At 38.0% G+C, this 18,861-nt stretch overlaps 1 protein-coding gene across 21 annotated transcripts in view; it reads left to right on the forward strand.

The window, feature by feature from the left end:
• The window catches only part of GULP1 (GULP PTB domain containing engulfment adaptor 1), a 331,420-nt gene that overhangs the window by 278,102 nt on the left and 34,457 nt on the right, over positions 1-18,861 (forward strand). For all 21 annotated transcript variants that reach the window (XM_065561958.1, XM_024109413.3, XM_065561968.1 and 18 more), the window contains 2 exons: positions 6,326-6,442; positions 6,876-6,968. In XM_065561958.1, the coding sequence (XP_065418030.1) occupies positions 6,326-6,442; positions 6,876-6,968 (210 nt within the window). The remainder of the gene's footprint in view (positions 1-6,325; positions 6,443-6,875; positions 6,969-18,861) is intronic.

Here is an 18,861-nt window from a genome sequence, read left to right on the forward strand (position 1 = left end):
AGTTTGGCAAATGGGTAGTTTGATTTAAGGTTCTGGGCAGAGAGCCACACCATGTCCCTATGGCCAGATTGGGGACGGCCTGATGGTCTTGGTCCATGTGGTGTTTTATTGGCTTCTTTGGCAGTCTTCAAGTGTTCCGTGAGCTCTTGGTGCACCCCGTGAGTTGGGGGCTAAATCCACAGTGGCTGGCACTGGGGAACTTATGGGTAAGTATGTGTGAAAGTGGGAGAGAAAGCCATAGTTTGCAAAGAAAGGGCTATATTGGGTCTGTTATGTGTTTGTAGTCAACAAAACATGATGTCAAATAACTAACTCAGTTGACATTTTATTTAAGTAAGACGATCAAGCAATATTTAATACAGCACTGTGCAGAAAAAGGAAATATACATATCAATTTCTGTAATGGAGAAGTGATGGCAGTGTAATTCAGTTCACTTCTGATTAACTTCCTTAAAATCACCCTTTATATATATATTTAGAACCTAGAAAAATCCTCATGTTTTTTCCAGAGTTGGTTTTGCCGAGATTTTGCTTATTTGAATATTCTTTCCTTAATCTAATCAATAAGTTAATAATGTCTGTAACTATATTTAGCTCTTAATGACTTGGACATTAGTCAATTCATAACTTAATGGTTTGCTGTTACATTGATTCCAGAACACATCCGCTATACCAAATGCTCCTTGTCCATTTTGTCAGTTACTAATTTTATCAATTACCATGCATTTATGTGTATCCCTTAACAATTGTCATTTTGTCCATTACAACACACATGTATAATAATAGGCACCCCTTTATATACAACGGGTGCTTACAGACCAAGAAAAAATGACCTATTGACTATGAAGTTCTTTTAATGTAATTATAAAGGTACTATAAAAGTACAGTAGGACTTTGGCTCATCTAGAAAGAATCAGTGGGTTATGGTTAAGGTTAAGAATTTTCACAGTTATTTTTAGTAAAAGTTATGGACAGGTGATGGGCAATAAACAAAAATGCATGGGAGCCCATGATCTCTCTGTGACTTTTACTAAAAATAACCAGGGGGAGGAATGACAGCTGGAGCCTCATGAGAGCGGACTGACATCCTGAGTTCTACTGCCAAGGGAGGGGGCACAGCCCCGGCCCAAGCTGTGGGAGGGGGCGCACAGACCTGGCTCCAACCCCAGCTACAGCCACTGACAGCTGAAGCCAAAGAAGTCACGGAAGTCTGTTAAAAACACAGAATCCGTGACCTCCATAACTAAATTGTATCCTCAGTTATGGTAGTGTGGTTTAATTATTAACAGGTCAAGGTGTAGATTGCATTGTTATATTCAAATTTGGAGTAGCACATCAGGGAAGGCTAATTGTCCTGGTGGTAACTGAGAAAACAATAAAGATACTGCTCCAAGATTTGATTGACTCTCTCTGTTTGCCCATTGGTCTTTGGGTGATAAGTGAGTCTCTCACCTCAGCCAATCTGAGAAATTCCCACCAGAATCAGGAAATGAATGGGGACCCAGGTGAGATACAATGCCTATCAGTAACCCATTGTAACAGAAAACATTTTCTAGGAAGAGTGAAGCTGGGTCCCAATGTGGTAGGAAAGTTACAGTTTGGGATGAAGTGTGCCATCTTTGTTAGCAGATCAGTGCAACCAGGATTAATGTGTATCCCTGTAAGCATGACAGTTCTGCAATTAAATCCATTGATATAGTATACTAAGAATGCAGATGTGTGGGTAGAGGCTGGAGAAGACCTAGCGGTTTTGATTGTAGGTTCATGGTATGGGCGCTTTTGTAAATGGTTTCATGTGGCCTGCGTGAATCAGGACGAGTGCTGAGAGGAATGCTTTCTTTAGTTGATCAAAGGCTGTCTGAGCCTGCGTGGACAAGGGAAACTGAGCCCCCTTGTGCAAGAACTGTTATGGGTGCAACCAGGCTAGAGAATCCTTTAATGAATTGCTTTTAGAAATTAGTGAACCCCAGGAATTGCTGAACCCTGCATACCTTCTTGGCTGCAGCCCAGTTGGATATTTCCACCACTTTATGTGGGTTCCCGGTGTATTCCTCAGGTGAAAAGATATATCACCGTGATCTTATCAAGCTTTTCTCAAGCTTCATGCATAGGTGGTTTTGGCAGAGTCTCTCCAAGACAGTGCGCACGTGATTATTGTGGATCCCAGAGAGAATGAGGATCTCATCCAGGTAAATGATGAGAAACTGGTCCAGCATATCCCTAATATGTCATTTATGAAATGCCGGAGCACCCAAACAGCATGACCAAATATTTATAGTGGCCATACCTGGTACAAAAGGTGGTCTTCTATTCATCTCCTTGCTAGATCCTCACCAGGTTATAAGCTCCATGGAGGTTCAACTTTGTGAAGACCTTGGCAAAGCGGAGTCTTTCAAACAGCTCATTTATAAGCGGTAAGAGGAACCAGTTTCAGAGTGTAATCTTGTTCAGAGCTCAGTAGTCCACACAAGGCTGGAAAGAACCATCTTTCTTCACCACAAAGAAGACTGGGGTTCCTGCTGGGGACGTGATGGGGCAAATGAATCCCTTCTGCAGGTTTTAGTCAAGATAGCTCCGAAATACCTATAGTTCAGGTTTAGAGAGGGAGAAAACGTACCCGATGGGAACCTGTGCACTCGGCTAGAAGTTGATGGGGCAGTCGTAGCGCCGAGGGGGCAGTAGGGCATCGATATAACACATCGATATAATGCTGCTACTTAACAGGAATCCACGAAGCTTTTGAGTGTGGTCATGGTGATTGTTGGGGTCGCCTTTGCATCCTATCTTCATGTCTCTGAATTCTTTGGAGGACCAAGTGAGCCACAAAAGGTTTCTGATCTCCAGTTAGCTCTCAGGAAACAGGACTATTGGAAAAATGGGAGATCAAAGCACACCATGCCTGAGTGCCAGTAGATGCACGGGTCATGGGAGATGAGCCAGGGGATGCCAGTGTCAACTGATGAATGCAGTGAATAAATTACCTCAAACTGGAGGACTTCTCGGTAGCCTCAAGGGGTAGTTAATTCTAAGGGAGCCATCTGGTCCTCACAAAAGGAATGACAGCTCTGTGGACTTCGCTAACTTGGGGGAGTCCTTGTGCTGGGTGGAGATATTGTGTGCTTGGGCAAATTCCAGATCCATGAAATTGCCTGGGGCTCTGAATCCACAAGCTACTCTTGGTTGGTCTCAGGCATCACAGGGTGCCAGAGCTGGAAAGGGAGTTGAAGATGTGTTGGTTGCTGATTGGCCATCATCAAGGTACCGGTGGATGAGAATAGGCATGGACTGCTGGGGTGAGGGGAAAGACGCAAACCCAGCCCTGATCCCCATAGGTCCAATTCCTAGTGTCAATTCCTCTCTGTGTCAGAGAGGCAGGGCTGGACCTGATTGACTTGCTTGGGCTCAAGCAATGGAGAAGGGACTGGTGATGGGGGAATGGAGCTGGAGCCAGCAGGGCTGGCAGAAACCAGGAGGACAATCTTTTTTTCTCGGTGGCATTCATCGATTTTGATGACTAGGTTGAGTAAGGCAGCCAGGCAGGATGGTGATTCCACTTATGCCATTTCATCTTTAATATTGCCATTTAGGCTGAGCCAGAAATGATAACACTGCCTGGCCTTGTTCCACTAGGTGTCTCCTACCAAGCATCGGAACTCTGCTGCATATTTAGCAACTGGCCAGCATCCCTACTGCAAAACCTCACGTGCAGCTTCAGCTGTACGCTCATTACTTGGGTCATTGAAAATCACCACCATAGCTCAAATAAAGTCTTTAAATTGTCCCAGAAGTAGGCTTGATTTTTCCAGGAGCAGAGATGCCCAAGCCAGAGCCTCCCAGGTAAGCAGGCTGATAATTAGTCCCACTTGGGCTTGGTCAATGGGGTACAACTGTGGGCATAGCAGAAATAGGAGCCAACACTGATTTAGGAACCCATGAAACATGATGATTGTCATTGAACTTGTCAGGCAGAGAGAGTTTTGGCTCATGAGGAGTGGGGGGTTGGAACTGAAAGCATGGCTTCTATGCCTTCAGAGTGCTAACCTGGGCCTGCAAGATCTCTAGGGCTCCAATTATTTCCATCAGAGAGGTATTGGCCTTTGTAGGATCCATGCTCACCATATCAGTTCTAGTTCCCTGGTTTTTTGGGCTGCTCAAACTGTCATAAATTGGGACATGGCAGTCGTGCCTAGCAACTGGAGTGGGAGGCAAGTCTGGTGGTTAGGAACAAAGTGAGAGCAAGGCTGGGAACAAGCAAACACAGGAGCTATCACAGCCATGGGTGAATGTTTTGAGCAGCTACCAAACTGTTGCGGCTGCTGGGCTCAAGAGCTGATCTGCTGGCTCTCTTCCCACTGGTCAGGCAGTGTAGCCAATCAGACAGCCTACTACAAGCTAGCTGCGCTCGATAAGTTGCCTGGAGACTGGCTCTGCTGAGGGCCCTGATTCTTGACAGTACCTTTCTCATCCCATTCACTATTGCTCTTTCTCTGACACTTCTGTCTACCCCATGGTACCCTAAGTGAGTTTTGCCTCCTCCTTCTTTCCAGTCCGTTAGTTCCTTCAGCTTCCAAAGAAGCTCATTCAAGTTGGTGCCTTCCCTTCCAATCTACACACATTTCCTGGAAAGTACCCATAGTGCCAGCATTGCATATTCCCAAATGCCAATTTACCATTATTTAATTAGTGGTAAATATGGTCTTTCTCTAAGATAATCAACATGCAGCTGATTGGTAATGGTAATTCTGAGCAACTGTCACTTTGTTGTGTTATTTGCAGCAGATAAAATGATTAAACCTGTATCAGTCATTTGGTATTACAGAAAGTTATCAAAGGGTAAGTCTTTACTTGCTTTGAAAATTAAAATCTCAGTCTTGCCTTGATATTTTCCCATGTTTTTCTTTGCTTTTCAATGACAAAGAAAACCAATAGTCTAATCCAGTTGACATAAATCCAGTTTTTATAGTGGTTGTCAAAACAAAATCTGTTTTCCCACAAACACACCACATATATGCCAGTTTTTCCTGTTCTAAGTACAAGGAGAAAACTGAGCAAATGCTGACCATTTAATGGTGATTACTGGGATTAACTGAGTTTCCAAAAACATTAACAATTAATTAATATATTGTATTGTTGCATTTTTGACACTGCAAAAGTTATTCAAAGTAAAATCTTCCCTATGTAAAAGAAATTGAAACATTATGTATGGAGTTCTCAAATATGAAGAGAGAAACTATTTTATTTGCCTGGACATCCACAGGTTTGGTTTGGCACTTGTGGTCTTCAATACTTAAGCACAGATATACGATATATAGATATATCGACCTTATGGAAATTGATTCCCTATTTTTATAATATAGACTTTTGAAACCTAACTAAAAATAATGAAAGTAAAATATTTATTTAACAAAAGAAAGTTACAGCCATCAGCCACTTTCAAGAGATGAAAATGCAACATAAACAGACCCAAGCACATTGTTTATAGATATTGAAGTAGCATAATGTACACTGCAACATAGATAATTGCATTCTGTCTACAGCAGTTTCCCCTGTAGTTTATTTGCATCAATTATTCTTCAGTTATCCTCCTGGCTGCCATGTTTCTTTTCAAAGCTGACTTCATTTCAGTGGTGGGTGAAGCAATGCCTAGGTATATTGTACATTATGTATAGGGCCCTACCAAATTCAGGATCCATTTTGATCAATTTCACGGAGAGAGAGAGATTTAAAATTGGTCAATTTCATGATTTCAGCTATGTACACCTGAAATTTCACAGCGTTGTAACCATGGGGGTCCCAACCCAAAAGGTACCCGGAAGTAGGTCTAATCTCCCCACCACACCCTCTCCTCAGAGCCACCATGCAAGGGAAGGACAAGTCCTGTCTCTCCCCAGCCCAGCAGGGACTCACAGCTAAGAGCTCCCTGGCTAGGGCACCTCCAGGAGCAGGGGGATATTGGACCCATCTCCACAAGTGTCCTCCTGCCGCAAGAATCTCCGGAGCTGGAGCTTCCTGCAGCAGGGGGAGGCACTCCAAGGTGGGTCTGATCTCCTCCTGAAAGTGAGAATGGCCATGCAGCGGACGGACAAGTCCTCTCCCGGCCCAGTCGGGACTTGCAGCTAGGAGCCCCCTGACTAGGGTTCTCCCAGCAGCAAGAGGAGATCAGATTTCACAGGGAAGGGCTTATTTCACAGTCAGTGACAAATTTTTCACGGCCGTGAAATTGGTAGGACCCTAATTATGTAATATGTTTTGTGCTCCTGTGAAATGAAAAGCACTGTATAAGATATCCTTAACGTGCTAACTCCAATATTTTACTTGTATAAAGGCTGAAGAGATAACTTTAACAATTGGTCAAGCATTTGACCTGGCTTACAGGAAATTTCTGGAATCTGGAGGAAAAGATGTTGAAACAAGAAAACAGATTGCAGGGTTACAGAAAAGAGTAAGTCATACATATTTGTTGTTTCTCTTGATGAAAATTATATACTACTGTAATTTTTTACAAATTTCTGTGAAGTATGCTGGAGCATAAGTTGCAATACTATACTGTACTAAGGACAGAAGATTATTAAGAGACTCCAGAAACACTAAAAAAGAGGACAGTAATCTAGGAAAGAATACAGTGTGCATCTTTCCATCATCCTGAAAATTCACAAGTGCTAAGAAATGTATTACATTTTCAAATAAAATGAGGCATTTGGGTCAATTATTAAACACCATTACTAGCTTTTTGGTAATTAGTTTGTCGTATAGTGTTAAGAGCAGATCTCAAATAAATAAAGAAATAAAAATGTTACTCATGATTTGTAGCTAAAATTAGATACATCAGAGGATGAGTATCCCAGTAGCTGTTACAATGACTGTTTGTTTTGTAGATTCAAGAACTAGAAACTGAAAATATAGAACTGAAAAATAAGGTACAAGATTTGGAGAACCAGTTAAGAATAAATCAAATACATACATCTCCAGTAAGTACATGGATACAACTATGTTTTCCAGCCAAGATTGGTATAACTTAAAATTATTTAACAACATCTTTGTGTTCTGATAACAAATACAGTATTCACACTATTTCTGATTATTATAATTAACACACTATAATCCTATATTTAAGTAACAGTAAGATTGTGACAAACCAACAATTGTAGGAAAATTAAGTTATATTCAATAAATGATGCTTCCTTAACTCAGCCTGTTGTGACCTGATGTTGCTGTATATATGCAAACTAATTTTTCTCAGACACACAAGCAGACTACCTAAGGATGAAGAGCAAAGTCCTGTGTCCAAAGGATCTGGTTCAGTGTGCCAACCCTGCACTTTGTAACTCAGGATTTCTTAATAACTTTCTGTCACAAACATATCGTTACTTACATCTACTGTTTTGTCTATAACTTACTTCTTGTTTTAACAAGTTTTATGTTCTTCTGAAATTCCCTAGTAGAATCACATAGCCCAAGAGCCATTATGATCTTTCATGCAAATAAGTACTCAAAAGATTGGCTTACTAGTTATGACTGTAAGCGAATGAAAATCCATTATCCATGGAAATATTTTGCCTTCTTCAGAATCAGTGGATATCGATTTTTATGGAATTTTTAAATGGCACATTTAGATATCTAGTTAGTGAACTATTAAAAGTATAGGTTGTTTAGCAGACTGACCCTAATGGCTCTAAAGCAGTTATAATTTATTGTATCCAAATATATTTACAAAGCTGTAAAAAAAAAAAAACAGTTGATGTACATTTACAAGTCCTTATGAAAAGTATCTAATTTTTCATCTAAATATAATTGATGAAATGCTGTTCCTATTGAAGTTAATTGGGATAGAATTACATCCCTTGAGTCTATATATTTGTCCAAGCAGAAAAATAATTTGCCAATTTTTATTTTTTTATTTTCTTAAGTCAGAATATTTTTTTGAATTACAGAAGAATCCACACATTGTACAGTGCATTTGCTTTAATTTTTACAGTTGTGTAAATTAAAATTTGGTCCTACCACATATTCTGAAAATATTGAATTTTTTTGAAATTTTTTTCATCTTGTTTCCGGCCTGAAACTCCATTATGCCTAGTATCAGCCTTAAGTGAATGTTTACATTTTGATCCACAAAGCCCCCCAGAGTCTGTTTATTATAGCAATGATAATTTATCAGTATTATCACTATCCTGAAATGAAGTTCTGTGGAGGTCTGTCTCCATAATGTCATCAAGTGTAATAGTAACATGTGACCGGAATGGATATGATTATATATATGAAGGTCTTTCTTTCATAGGGACTTATATGAATCCCTCAGTGAAAACTGTAAATTATATATGATTTCTGACTTACTATGCATTCAATCAAAAGCACTAATCCCTCAGGCCAAATCCTCAACCTTTATTCAGGATTTTTCCTATAAGAGTTGATCCTTTATTGGTAAACCTAATCATTCAATTTGTCTAATAGCAAAATCAGCTTTTATAGTAACCCTGTGATAGATACATTCTTCTTATAAAAGAAACAAAAAAACAATATTTTCCTGTTTAGCTTTTTGGTCCAAGAACCATGTGTTCATTATGTGTGCATCCAGTGTTGATCACAATGGGACCCAAGTACCTGATGGGGCCTCTTGATACTTAAACAATACAAATAACATATGAGATTGTAAACTGCAATTGTATAATGGCCAAATTATGCACTTCACTGATTGGGTATTATTATTATTGGCATTGTGGTAGCAATATGTATATGCTTTCTGTGTATTATTTCAATGTGACTTCTGGCACATGGTTCTGAGAACAGAATTTGACCCTTAGGACAGCTGTTATTTTGTGTGGTGGAATGCCTGTGAGGAAATCTGCAATACAGTCTTAAAAGTACTGGTTTAAAGCATTTTTGCACATTTTTTCTTTATTTTATTTGCTAATGAATATAAGACACACAGATGTTAATATCACATTTACATTTCATACCCATTAATTACAAGAATAACATATCTAACCATATATTTTCAAAAAATCATCTCCAAAATGTTGTTTCAAATATAATCATACACTAATTTTTGTTATTTCTTTAGATTGAACATTTAAAAAGAAAGACTTACCATACAGAAGTTCTAATAATTAGAATTACAGTAAGAACTACCCAGCAGCATAAATATTAATATATAAATTAATTCTGCCAGCCAGCAGCCTTAAATAATCAAACAGAGATAACAGTGTATTTCAGCTAATCAGCAATAAAAAACAAATACTCCAGGAAAACTTCTCATTCTCATATCTTACCTCGTAACATAACTTTATCCTTCCCGCAAAACCCTATCAAACAAATAGCTTTTGCAGCATGCCCAGAAGGTCATTTGAATAGGCCAAAGCTGTTTGTATTACCTCTATAATAAAATGAGCAGGTACATGTAAGAGAGAGGTATGGAATGAGAAAAAAAATGTTAAATATAATAGACTAGTGCTTTACATAAACTGTTAACTAAATAAGTTTCAGTAATGGAAAATATCTGCAAAGATAGTGTGACCACGGAACCTGCAAAACCTCAATTCCCATTGTCCAGCCACACACAGGAAGAAAGAAAAGATTCAATGGATGTGTTTAAATAAGGCTGCACCTTTTTTAATTTATGTGGGATCACCCAGCAGTAAATTGTACAGCGCTGGTCACCATTCTTTTCTTAATCATTTCCATCTATTTGGGAGGGCTGCCATCAGCCCTTCCCCTTCCCAATCTGGTCCTATCCCATTGCTGGGACCTCTCCACCCTCCCATCATAAGGGTTTAGAGGGTCTGGAAAAAGGGGGCTATCTCCCCCCTATCCTAGACATTAAGAGTCCCAACTCCCTTTTCCAGCTTCCCTAGGAAACCAGATCCCCTCCTTCCCCCACCACCCCTGCAATGAGTACCTGCACTGGACATCTGCCTAATTTGTGACATCTTGACCTCAATTCCTTACCTAACTCAACAGGTCCCTGAACTGCTGTGGGGAAGGCAAAACAATCCTCAGCACCTGGGCCAGTATGGCAGTGAGGGAAAAATTCCTTCCCAGCTCCAAAAGAGAAAAGGCAACTAGCACAGTGTCCACAGTAGATCATAAAATACTTGGTCCTACTCTGATCCCATGGGTGGGAGAGAGGGCTCTGCTGCGTCATGAAGAGAGAGGGTACAATTTGGATGGCACTGGATATAAATACCCTTCTCCCCCAGCTGGTCTGCCTGGTGGTTCAGTGTCCCCACCTAAACCAGTAACTTCTGGTTCCCCCATGGCTCAAAGAGCTACAATCCCTTTTCTTCCTCCTTGCCAGACAAAGTCCTGCAGCATTCAGTTGTGATGAGCATATTATAGTTAGAAGAGGCACTAAAAACTTTGCAGGATGTGGACTGGTATGTGTTTAAGGCTAAATTATGCTTAGTCAAACAAGAATATCTAAATTACTATGTTTTACAAAAGTAAAAGTAGAATGAATGTATCTTTTCTTATATTCGCTATACATTTCTGTGAAAAAAATTTGTGATGTTACTTAAAATAGTAATAAAAAGTAATCACAGGATTTTGTTAAAGTTCCTTTAATGCACTTTTTTAACAGGAGAATTTTTAAATTCATAGATCTAACCACGGGAAATCTGCTTCCTCTTTTTTGCTTTTTTTTTGTTTTGTTTTGTTTTTTTAAATGTATGACCTTTCTTGTGTTACTTGTTAATGAGCAGACACGTTTTTCCAATTTGATGAAAATTTAACTTTCTGGGAAAAATATATTTCAAAGTCTGGACCTTTCTAAAAAAACTATCACATCTCAATAGCCAGCTAACCACTTCTAATAATCAGAGTGAAAAATGCAGCTTCTTTTTGTTAATTCTGCTCATTCCCCATTGAGATCTGTGCAGTGAACTTCATAAGGATATAATCTTGTAATGATGTAACACAGAAGAATTACTATATTCAGTCAGAAAAATGTAAATCTAGTTTTGTTCATTCACATTTAAAATAGCAGATGGATTATTGTGTTTTATATGCTATAAGTGAAGTATGATAGATATGTGCTCTCAATACACGTTATTAGGCGTTTCCTAGTATGACTCAATAACACAAAGAGTTTGTAGTTGTTCGGGGGTACTAATCGTCATAGAAATTCACAGCATGTATCATAATTATTTCCTCTTGTTTTACAATGTGAAATTATATTTAAATTTTTAAGTATAAAATAATTTAAATCCACACTAAGAAATGCTTAGGAAATATCCTTATGAAAAGTCCTACATCTAAATTAGCAATACTTCAAACATCAGACTGTCAATTGTTTCATTTAAAAAAAAAACAGGAAGAAACTAGCTGGCATGGTGTATTAGTGATCTACTAATATTTTTAATACATATGCCTATTTTTAGAGGAGATTAAAACATCTGAATCCAATAAACTTGAACATTACTAAGTGAATTTTAAGTGTGCAGAAGTTGAACCTGTATAAATATACATATTTGTTTTTCTTTCCGTTTTTTGAAGTAATAATTTAAAAAAACAATTCTTTTTAAAAGGTACCAGTGTCGTGCTGGGTTTCTGACCCTCTTTTGGACATAATATCAAATAATTAGATCTATTCATATTTTCCATCATTTGGATATAACTATTTATATCTTTTCATAACATGGTATATATCAGTTTTATCTTACAATTATTTTGTACATGAAGCTCCCATTTAAGTTAATTAGTGTTTACATGTTAAGGGACTGCAGGACTGAGACCTAATACTCTGTCGCTGTGCAATACTATAATACCACATGTGCTACTGTTGGAACTAGGCTACCCTCAGTGAGGCAGTAGCAGAACTCTGCTCTCTTTCCTGGTCAGCCCCCAACTGGGTAGGTCTCCTCCTTTTAAGCCCCCTTCTCCACACCTGACAATGCTGGAGGTGTAGCAGGGGAGGGTCCATTGGCTGTCCTTTAAACTCTTGTTGCCTTGGCATGGGTATTGTCGCATCCAAACTTATTTATTATACAGAATTATAAACTATTAAATTAACAAAACTCTAACAAAAATTATAATTTAACAATTCTTCATCTTTATATTTCAATATCAAAATTCAGTATGTATCCTCATAACTAATTTTTATTTGAATGGGGAATTATGAAAAAGCTGATGACCCTTTATGTCAACATTTCTTATCTTCTTTAAACATGAGTTTTCAGAGATCTTTTACTCAAAGTCCAACATTATGTTTGTGAATTATTACCAAAAAAACCCCGAACTTGTTAGTAATTTCCCCTGCATTGCATTTTGAGCGGTATCTCAATTTTGGGGCCTTAATAATCATCATTCCCCAACAGTTCTCTCACGCACAGATGAATGGGAAGAAATGAGGAGTGGTTCCTAGTTGTTCTAGTTCCACATCTGCTCCTGGGGCAGTGCAACTATGCACTGTCACTTGTTCAGGGCTTCTGGCAAAGCTACAATTGAACTCTATGTGAATATCGTTTTGAGCAAGAGGTGTGGAGTATTCATAGACTCACAGGCCAGTGCTCTATCCACTCGATAAGACTGCCTTTTTAATTATGAAATATTAACCTGATTCTATCTTGTTGACCTCTCCCAAGGAAAGGTATGGGTATGGGTTTGGCAATGTATTGACTGGACTGGTGACCTGACTCAGCTCTACCTCTTGAGGAATTTTTTCAGTAACTATGAAGTACATATGCTATGTGGATTCCAGATTCCTTCCCCTTCTCCCCAGATTCCTAGGTCCTCAGTAAGGAATATTGAATTATCTTAGAAAAATCTCCCAGGAACAGTTTTTTTAATCTTTGTTTAGGGATTTCTTCAGCACAAAAAAGAATTGACCAAAACCAGTCATCCTTGTTGAAGGCCCAGCACATGAACTTGAGATTTTAGGGGACAACTTTCCATATAGAGGATACATAACTGGCCTGAGTATGATCATCATTCCAATCAAGTCAGAGCAGGTAGTCAAGGTAGCATGAGACCAGTTCTTCCTCCTGCCCAGCCCAGCAAGTCCTACCCATGGATGGACTGGAGGGCCACATATCAAGTAAAATGGGGGATTTCTTTCTGATAGATGTATAAGATACAATGTAAAAGAGTAGATGAAATGGAGTGCTGACACAGCTGTATTAACTTCAAAAGTGATCAGATACTCTAAACAGTATCTAATCAAATAATGTCTTTGAGTTTAGGGGTTGTAATTTTGTATGCAATATGTAGGATTAAATTTCCATCAAGTTGCATCTAAAAAGTCTAGTCACAAGACATTACAATTATAAACAGATATGTTCTATTTGTCTTAGATCAACTCAATAGGTTAACTGCATTTTATGGATACAAATGTATAATTTCATCTGTCATCCATGTCACATTTACTTTGTTTTTTATTTGTTTTTTTTCTGATTTGTCTTCATCATATTAAATTAGCATGATAGTTAAAGAAAAGTAAAGACATATGCTCCATTAAAACCATTTGTTTTATTTAATATTAAGGATGTGTTAATTTTTATTATCATGAGTTAAAGTACTAGTCCTCTTCCACTTTTTAAAATATTTGCTTTTTGCCTGTAGTGAATCTGAGGGATGTAAAAGGTTGTAAGTATATGTATATTTAGCTCTCAAGGATGGCCTGAGATGTATTAAACATTCTGGGCTAGATTCTGGTGCACTTTCTCATATGAAGTCCTATTAAATAATCCTTTTAACTTCATTGGCGCTATTTGTAGATTGAGGTGCTATTCAGCAGAAGTACAAATAGCAGACTCTGGCCTTCATGGTAAATTTCAGTGGTCAGGACTTGAATGTGTGATCTTTGTATTGCATATTAAAAGGTTCTTTTCAGCTTCTCAAATTTAATTCCTTAAGTCTCTTTCCTTTCTTTGTAGAGTGTGATATTGGGAAGTGACGGAGACTATTTCACTCTCAGATTCTCAAGGTAGATTGTGACTCCAATAATCTGCCCTTCTTACATGTGGAGAGCTCACATTAATTTCAGTGGGTGTTCTGTGCATGTAGGAAGAACTGAATCTGGCTGCTAAGATTTATAGAACAGATCTAAGGGAAACATTTTATCTTAAAGCTATACAACTATGATTGTGTATAATTGCTATTTCTAATTAATGCTGGTGATGTTCAGCGATATGAAGAATACTTTTGAGAATGAGATGCTCATTGTAATACAGGTTTTCTAGATTTTTAAAAACTGATAGTCTCACAATGTTGCAATAGAAGTAAAAGGTTTTCCCTTTAGGTGTCATTATAATGTAAAGCTGCAGGTTTTTTTACAAGAGCAAAGGTTCCTATTCAAACAGAAGACAGTTACTGATATTCATATTCTAAAACCATGATTATTATTGATTTAATGTCATTAAAAGATATTTAAATTATAAGGACTAAGTCTTGACATTGATTTTTACATAATAATCCTACAAAATTCCCATGCGAAGAGGGATGGCAATTTATGGTCCTTATGCACTACAGAGGGATACAGTACATTTAGGCATAAAATGAGAAAAGACTACTCTACTAAACTTCACATATATTACTTTTTCTCTTTTCAAATAAAGGATGCTACTATGAATGCTTGAATTTATTGCAAGAGTTCTACTCTGTGAGGGAAGACAGATGTATGTCTATGCATGGGTGATGTTGTGTGGCATTCTGCATGTAAACTTTTAAAAGCTAAAATTTGTTATTTGTTAACTGCCTGGCAGTTGAAATTTACAAACAAAAAAAATTGCTATTGAGGACCCTGGAAAAGATCACATGGTATCACAGAGCAAAATCTTACTAGTGCCTTCTTCTCTTATCTAGAGTCCCTGAAACAAGTGGGAATGGTAGGTTATTTGTCCATTGTAATCAAGTCCTGTTTTAACACATGGCATGGACATGTGAAATGTAATGCAAAATCATTAATTTGATGATAAAAAAAATAGAAACAAGACTTCCCTAAATATTTTAAGTAAGGATAGAGACAAGTTAAGTGGAGACAACTGGAAACTAAACAACTGGAAACTAAAATATACATTTTAAATGGACTTATTTAAAAGAGCGGAAATGTAGAAAAACAGCAGAAAATGGAGTTTGATATGGGCACATTATTTCTTAAACAATCTAGTCAACTCAAACTATGATCTAGTGGAGTGGTTCTCAACCTGCGACCTGCAGGCCACTTGCGACCCAATCAGCACAGAGCGGCAGCCTATGTGACATTCTTAGGGCCATACAGTATTGGATGCATCCCACATAACACATTGCGAGCCACATATGGTCAATAGGTTGAGAACCACTGATCTAGTGAGTTTCGGTAAGTGATTGGATGGATTTATAATGCTATTGACTTCCTTTATAAAGTGCTTTGAGACCTACTGATGGAAAGAGCTATATAAGAACTAGATATTGTAATTACACAGCATGTGCTCTGCTGATATAGGTAACCCACTGAAACGACATGGAACCTGACAGCCACATAACTTGCAGTAATGGCAAATGCTAATAGAATGCATACCATATAATAATGTCATGCATTTATTGCATTTCACTGGAAGTTCCTGGCACACAAGATGTTGTGTCCTTTTGATAATGCACATTATTAAGAAATCTGAGATAATGTGTTGTTCTGAGATGGAACACCAATTTGTAAGAAATTTGTATAAATATATAAATAAAAGTATAACTAGGAATGGGAGAACTTCATATTTTCAGGTTCTAAATTACTATGTAACCTTTTCAAAGGAATTCTTAAAACATTACTTTGCAGATTCATTATCATATTTGGAGCATTATTTCAGCATCGAGCTTCCTTGGGGCTTTAAAGAGGCTTGTCTGAGGGACTTAAATAGAGCAGCTCTGAAGTTGTACAGCTCGGATACTGCTTTTCAGTCCAGTGGAGTCTGACTGAGAAAGAACTGTGTTGCGTGACAAAGATTTTTTCAAAATTATATTTTTAAAAGCTACTTCTTTTGGCCTAGGATTTTACAGAGCTGTACATTCTAAGTATTTTAATTTTTCAAATTTACATGTAGCCCAATTTCATCCTGAGTGTAAATGGATGGAAAACACTGATAGTCATGGAGATTCACCTGTTTACACCTGGCATTAATTTGGCCCTAAGTCTTTAGCAGTGAATATATGACCTCTGATTCCCTTGTGTGAAATTCTGCTGTCACTTATTTAATCAACATCTATACCAATACATGGTTATGGCGACTGCAATACCATCCAAGTTAACACCCTAATAATGCAATGGTGTCCTGAAGTGAATTTGAATTGGAAAGGGGAAAACAACTTTCAAAATAAAATACCTCTAGTTGCATTCATACACCAAGGCATTAAAAGTAATGAGAACCAAGGCAGAAAGCCAAAAGGAATTTTGATTATGCAGTCAAATTGTTCAGCAAAAGAACAAAAGAGAAAGTTAACCATCAAGTAGCAAGTCTTTTGCATGCATGTTTTGTCCATTACAGATTCTGTAACTTTATTATTTTTACTGTTTGGATTTATATTCAGTACATTTCTAAAAAATTAAATCAGTTTCTGCATAATATTATTTTAAATTTTATTTAGAATTATATCTATCAAAGCTGATAGTGATGATAAAAGCTTAAATAGTTGCTCACTATGATATATATCTGTCAGTGGAGAAGTCTTATGCAAAATAGATTAACACATTTGTTACCACTTCCTGAATAAGTCTGTGAGAAGTATTAGTAATACTATAATGTGGTTAGAAAGATGTGGTTTCCTTAGTTGGGAATAGACCCTCAGAGTTTCTGTACAGCTATACTCCTGTGTGGCATTTGAACTGTTGGCATGGGGTGTTGCTGCTGGCTATTGGTGTTTTTTTCTCTGTTTCATGCAATCAGACACTTGGATATACAGCTGAAGTTTCCATTACTCTTGTGTGTGTGCTGTTTACTTTTCCTCTGTGTTTTAGTGGTTTGGCAGTACATTAATCACGGGTCGTTCTTCCATTTGGTCTTGATTATGTGGGGGCAATCTGATTTTCTCTTTATTGGTTTCATATGGTGGTGCTGCTTATGTTTGTATCATAATAAGAGTTTAGATACTGTTTTTCAGAGAACTTGCACACTCAACCTCAATGGATCCCTGAGTTCATCTATTTATTTTAAATAAACCTATTTTCATTGTTCAAAATATCTGGCTGTGCCTTTTTGCACGGTTGCTACCTGAAGCAATCTAGAAGGGGATCAGCTCAACCCACCAGCCTTCATGGGGATATACAATTGATTGAAAGTGTAGTCATTCACAACCATGTTGATGCTATCTGTTTCCATAGGAAGTTGTATACCAAGCCCTGCCTGACTGCTAAGGAACATCTCACCAGACCAGCCAAACAGGCCTTGATCTAGAGACAAGGATTTATTTTTTTCAAATGTTGGATATTTTTTCATTCCTGGAGCATCTGCAAACATTACAGGATCTGAGTAACCAGAATTCCAGAATCAGAAAAAAGAAAACTGAAGGAAATGCCGTGACAGCCACAGAACCCCCTTGATGAGAATAAATAACAGGGAACAGTCAGGAAGGAGGGCAGTGTGTGAGAGAAGAGCAATACAAGGGAAGTAGTAAAAGACTAAACCAACAGAGGAGTAGAGGAAGATACCAACCAAAGTGGAAAATAGTGTTGAGAGAGAAAAACAGACAGAAAAGATGTGTGCGCCTTTGGATCTCACTGCATCACAGGTGGCTGCTGATTCCTGGCCTGACCTTACCTTTGTTTAGTGTAAAGAAAGGCCTGTTCAGGACTCTCCCCAGCCAGCCCCACTTTAGTTCTGTCTCTCGCTCTCTCTCTGCTAGATTCTGCACAGAAAGTCAACATTTTTGAAGGGAATTCACAACTGAAGGACAAATTAAGCAGCACAAAAATACACTTTATTTAGGCCTATATTTCCAATGTAGTTATTCTCATAGTGGAAGATACCTGACAATGACAACCATAAATACAAATAAACGTTTGGTTTCAGCAAATGAAAAGAAGAGGAGATTTGTTATAAACTGTTTCCAAAGATGCTGAGCAGCAGGCACTATCATTTTGTAAACTTCATGATCAACTCCTGCAATCTGAAATATAAAGTCAAGAACTGCATCTCAGTTCAACAAGCATGAATCTGTCGTCAAAGTTTAAATCAGGAAACAATTTGTGAAGCACCATTGAAGTTGCACCTGTAGTAGTAGCTGATGCTATTTCCAGAGAAACTTTGCTTGAAACAAGCACAGCTGAAGACCTGCAGATGAGCTACAAAGCCAAAGATCCCAAAGATGATAGAAAACCCAAAAGCCCAAAGACACTGTAGACAAGCAGGTCAACAATGAGGCAGGACAAAACAGACTTCCTGCTGAAATAGGTTTGACATTCCCATCTAAGAAGTCACTTTCAAGATTGTTTTATCATCTGAGCTGTTGCACATAGATTGTATAGATTGTCCTTACCAGTCCACTGAGAATGATATGCCGTATGGACAGTTTCCTTTTTGTCATATAGGCCACCATTTTTCATCTTCATTTTACAGAATGAGAAATGCACCATGTTGAAGATTTGCATGTCAAGTGGCTAGTATACTCATCTCTTTCAGATTATGCAAACTGTCACATTCGTTGGTTGTTCAAGGATACAGATGTTCGAAAATCGGCATGGTTTACAGTGATTGAAAGAAGACTCTAAAGTCAATGTCTGTTCATGGCAGAAGCAAACAACATGTGTAGTCACATGTGGCAGCTCTGCAGTTCACGAAGGATCATAGTATCAATGCATGTCTTGATAAACAAGCATCTGAACATAATAGGAAATGGCAAGAAGTACTAAAAATATTGTTTGATGCTGTCAAAACTTTACCTAGTTTAGGTCTCCCCTTCATG

The sequence above is a fragment of the Chrysemys picta genome, chromosome 11, assembly GCF_011386835.1.
Source record: "Chrysemys picta bellii isolate R12L10 chromosome 11, ASM1138683v2, whole genome shotgun sequence".
Classification (NCBI taxonomy): Eukaryota; Metazoa; Chordata; order Testudines; family Emydidae; genus Chrysemys; species Chrysemys picta.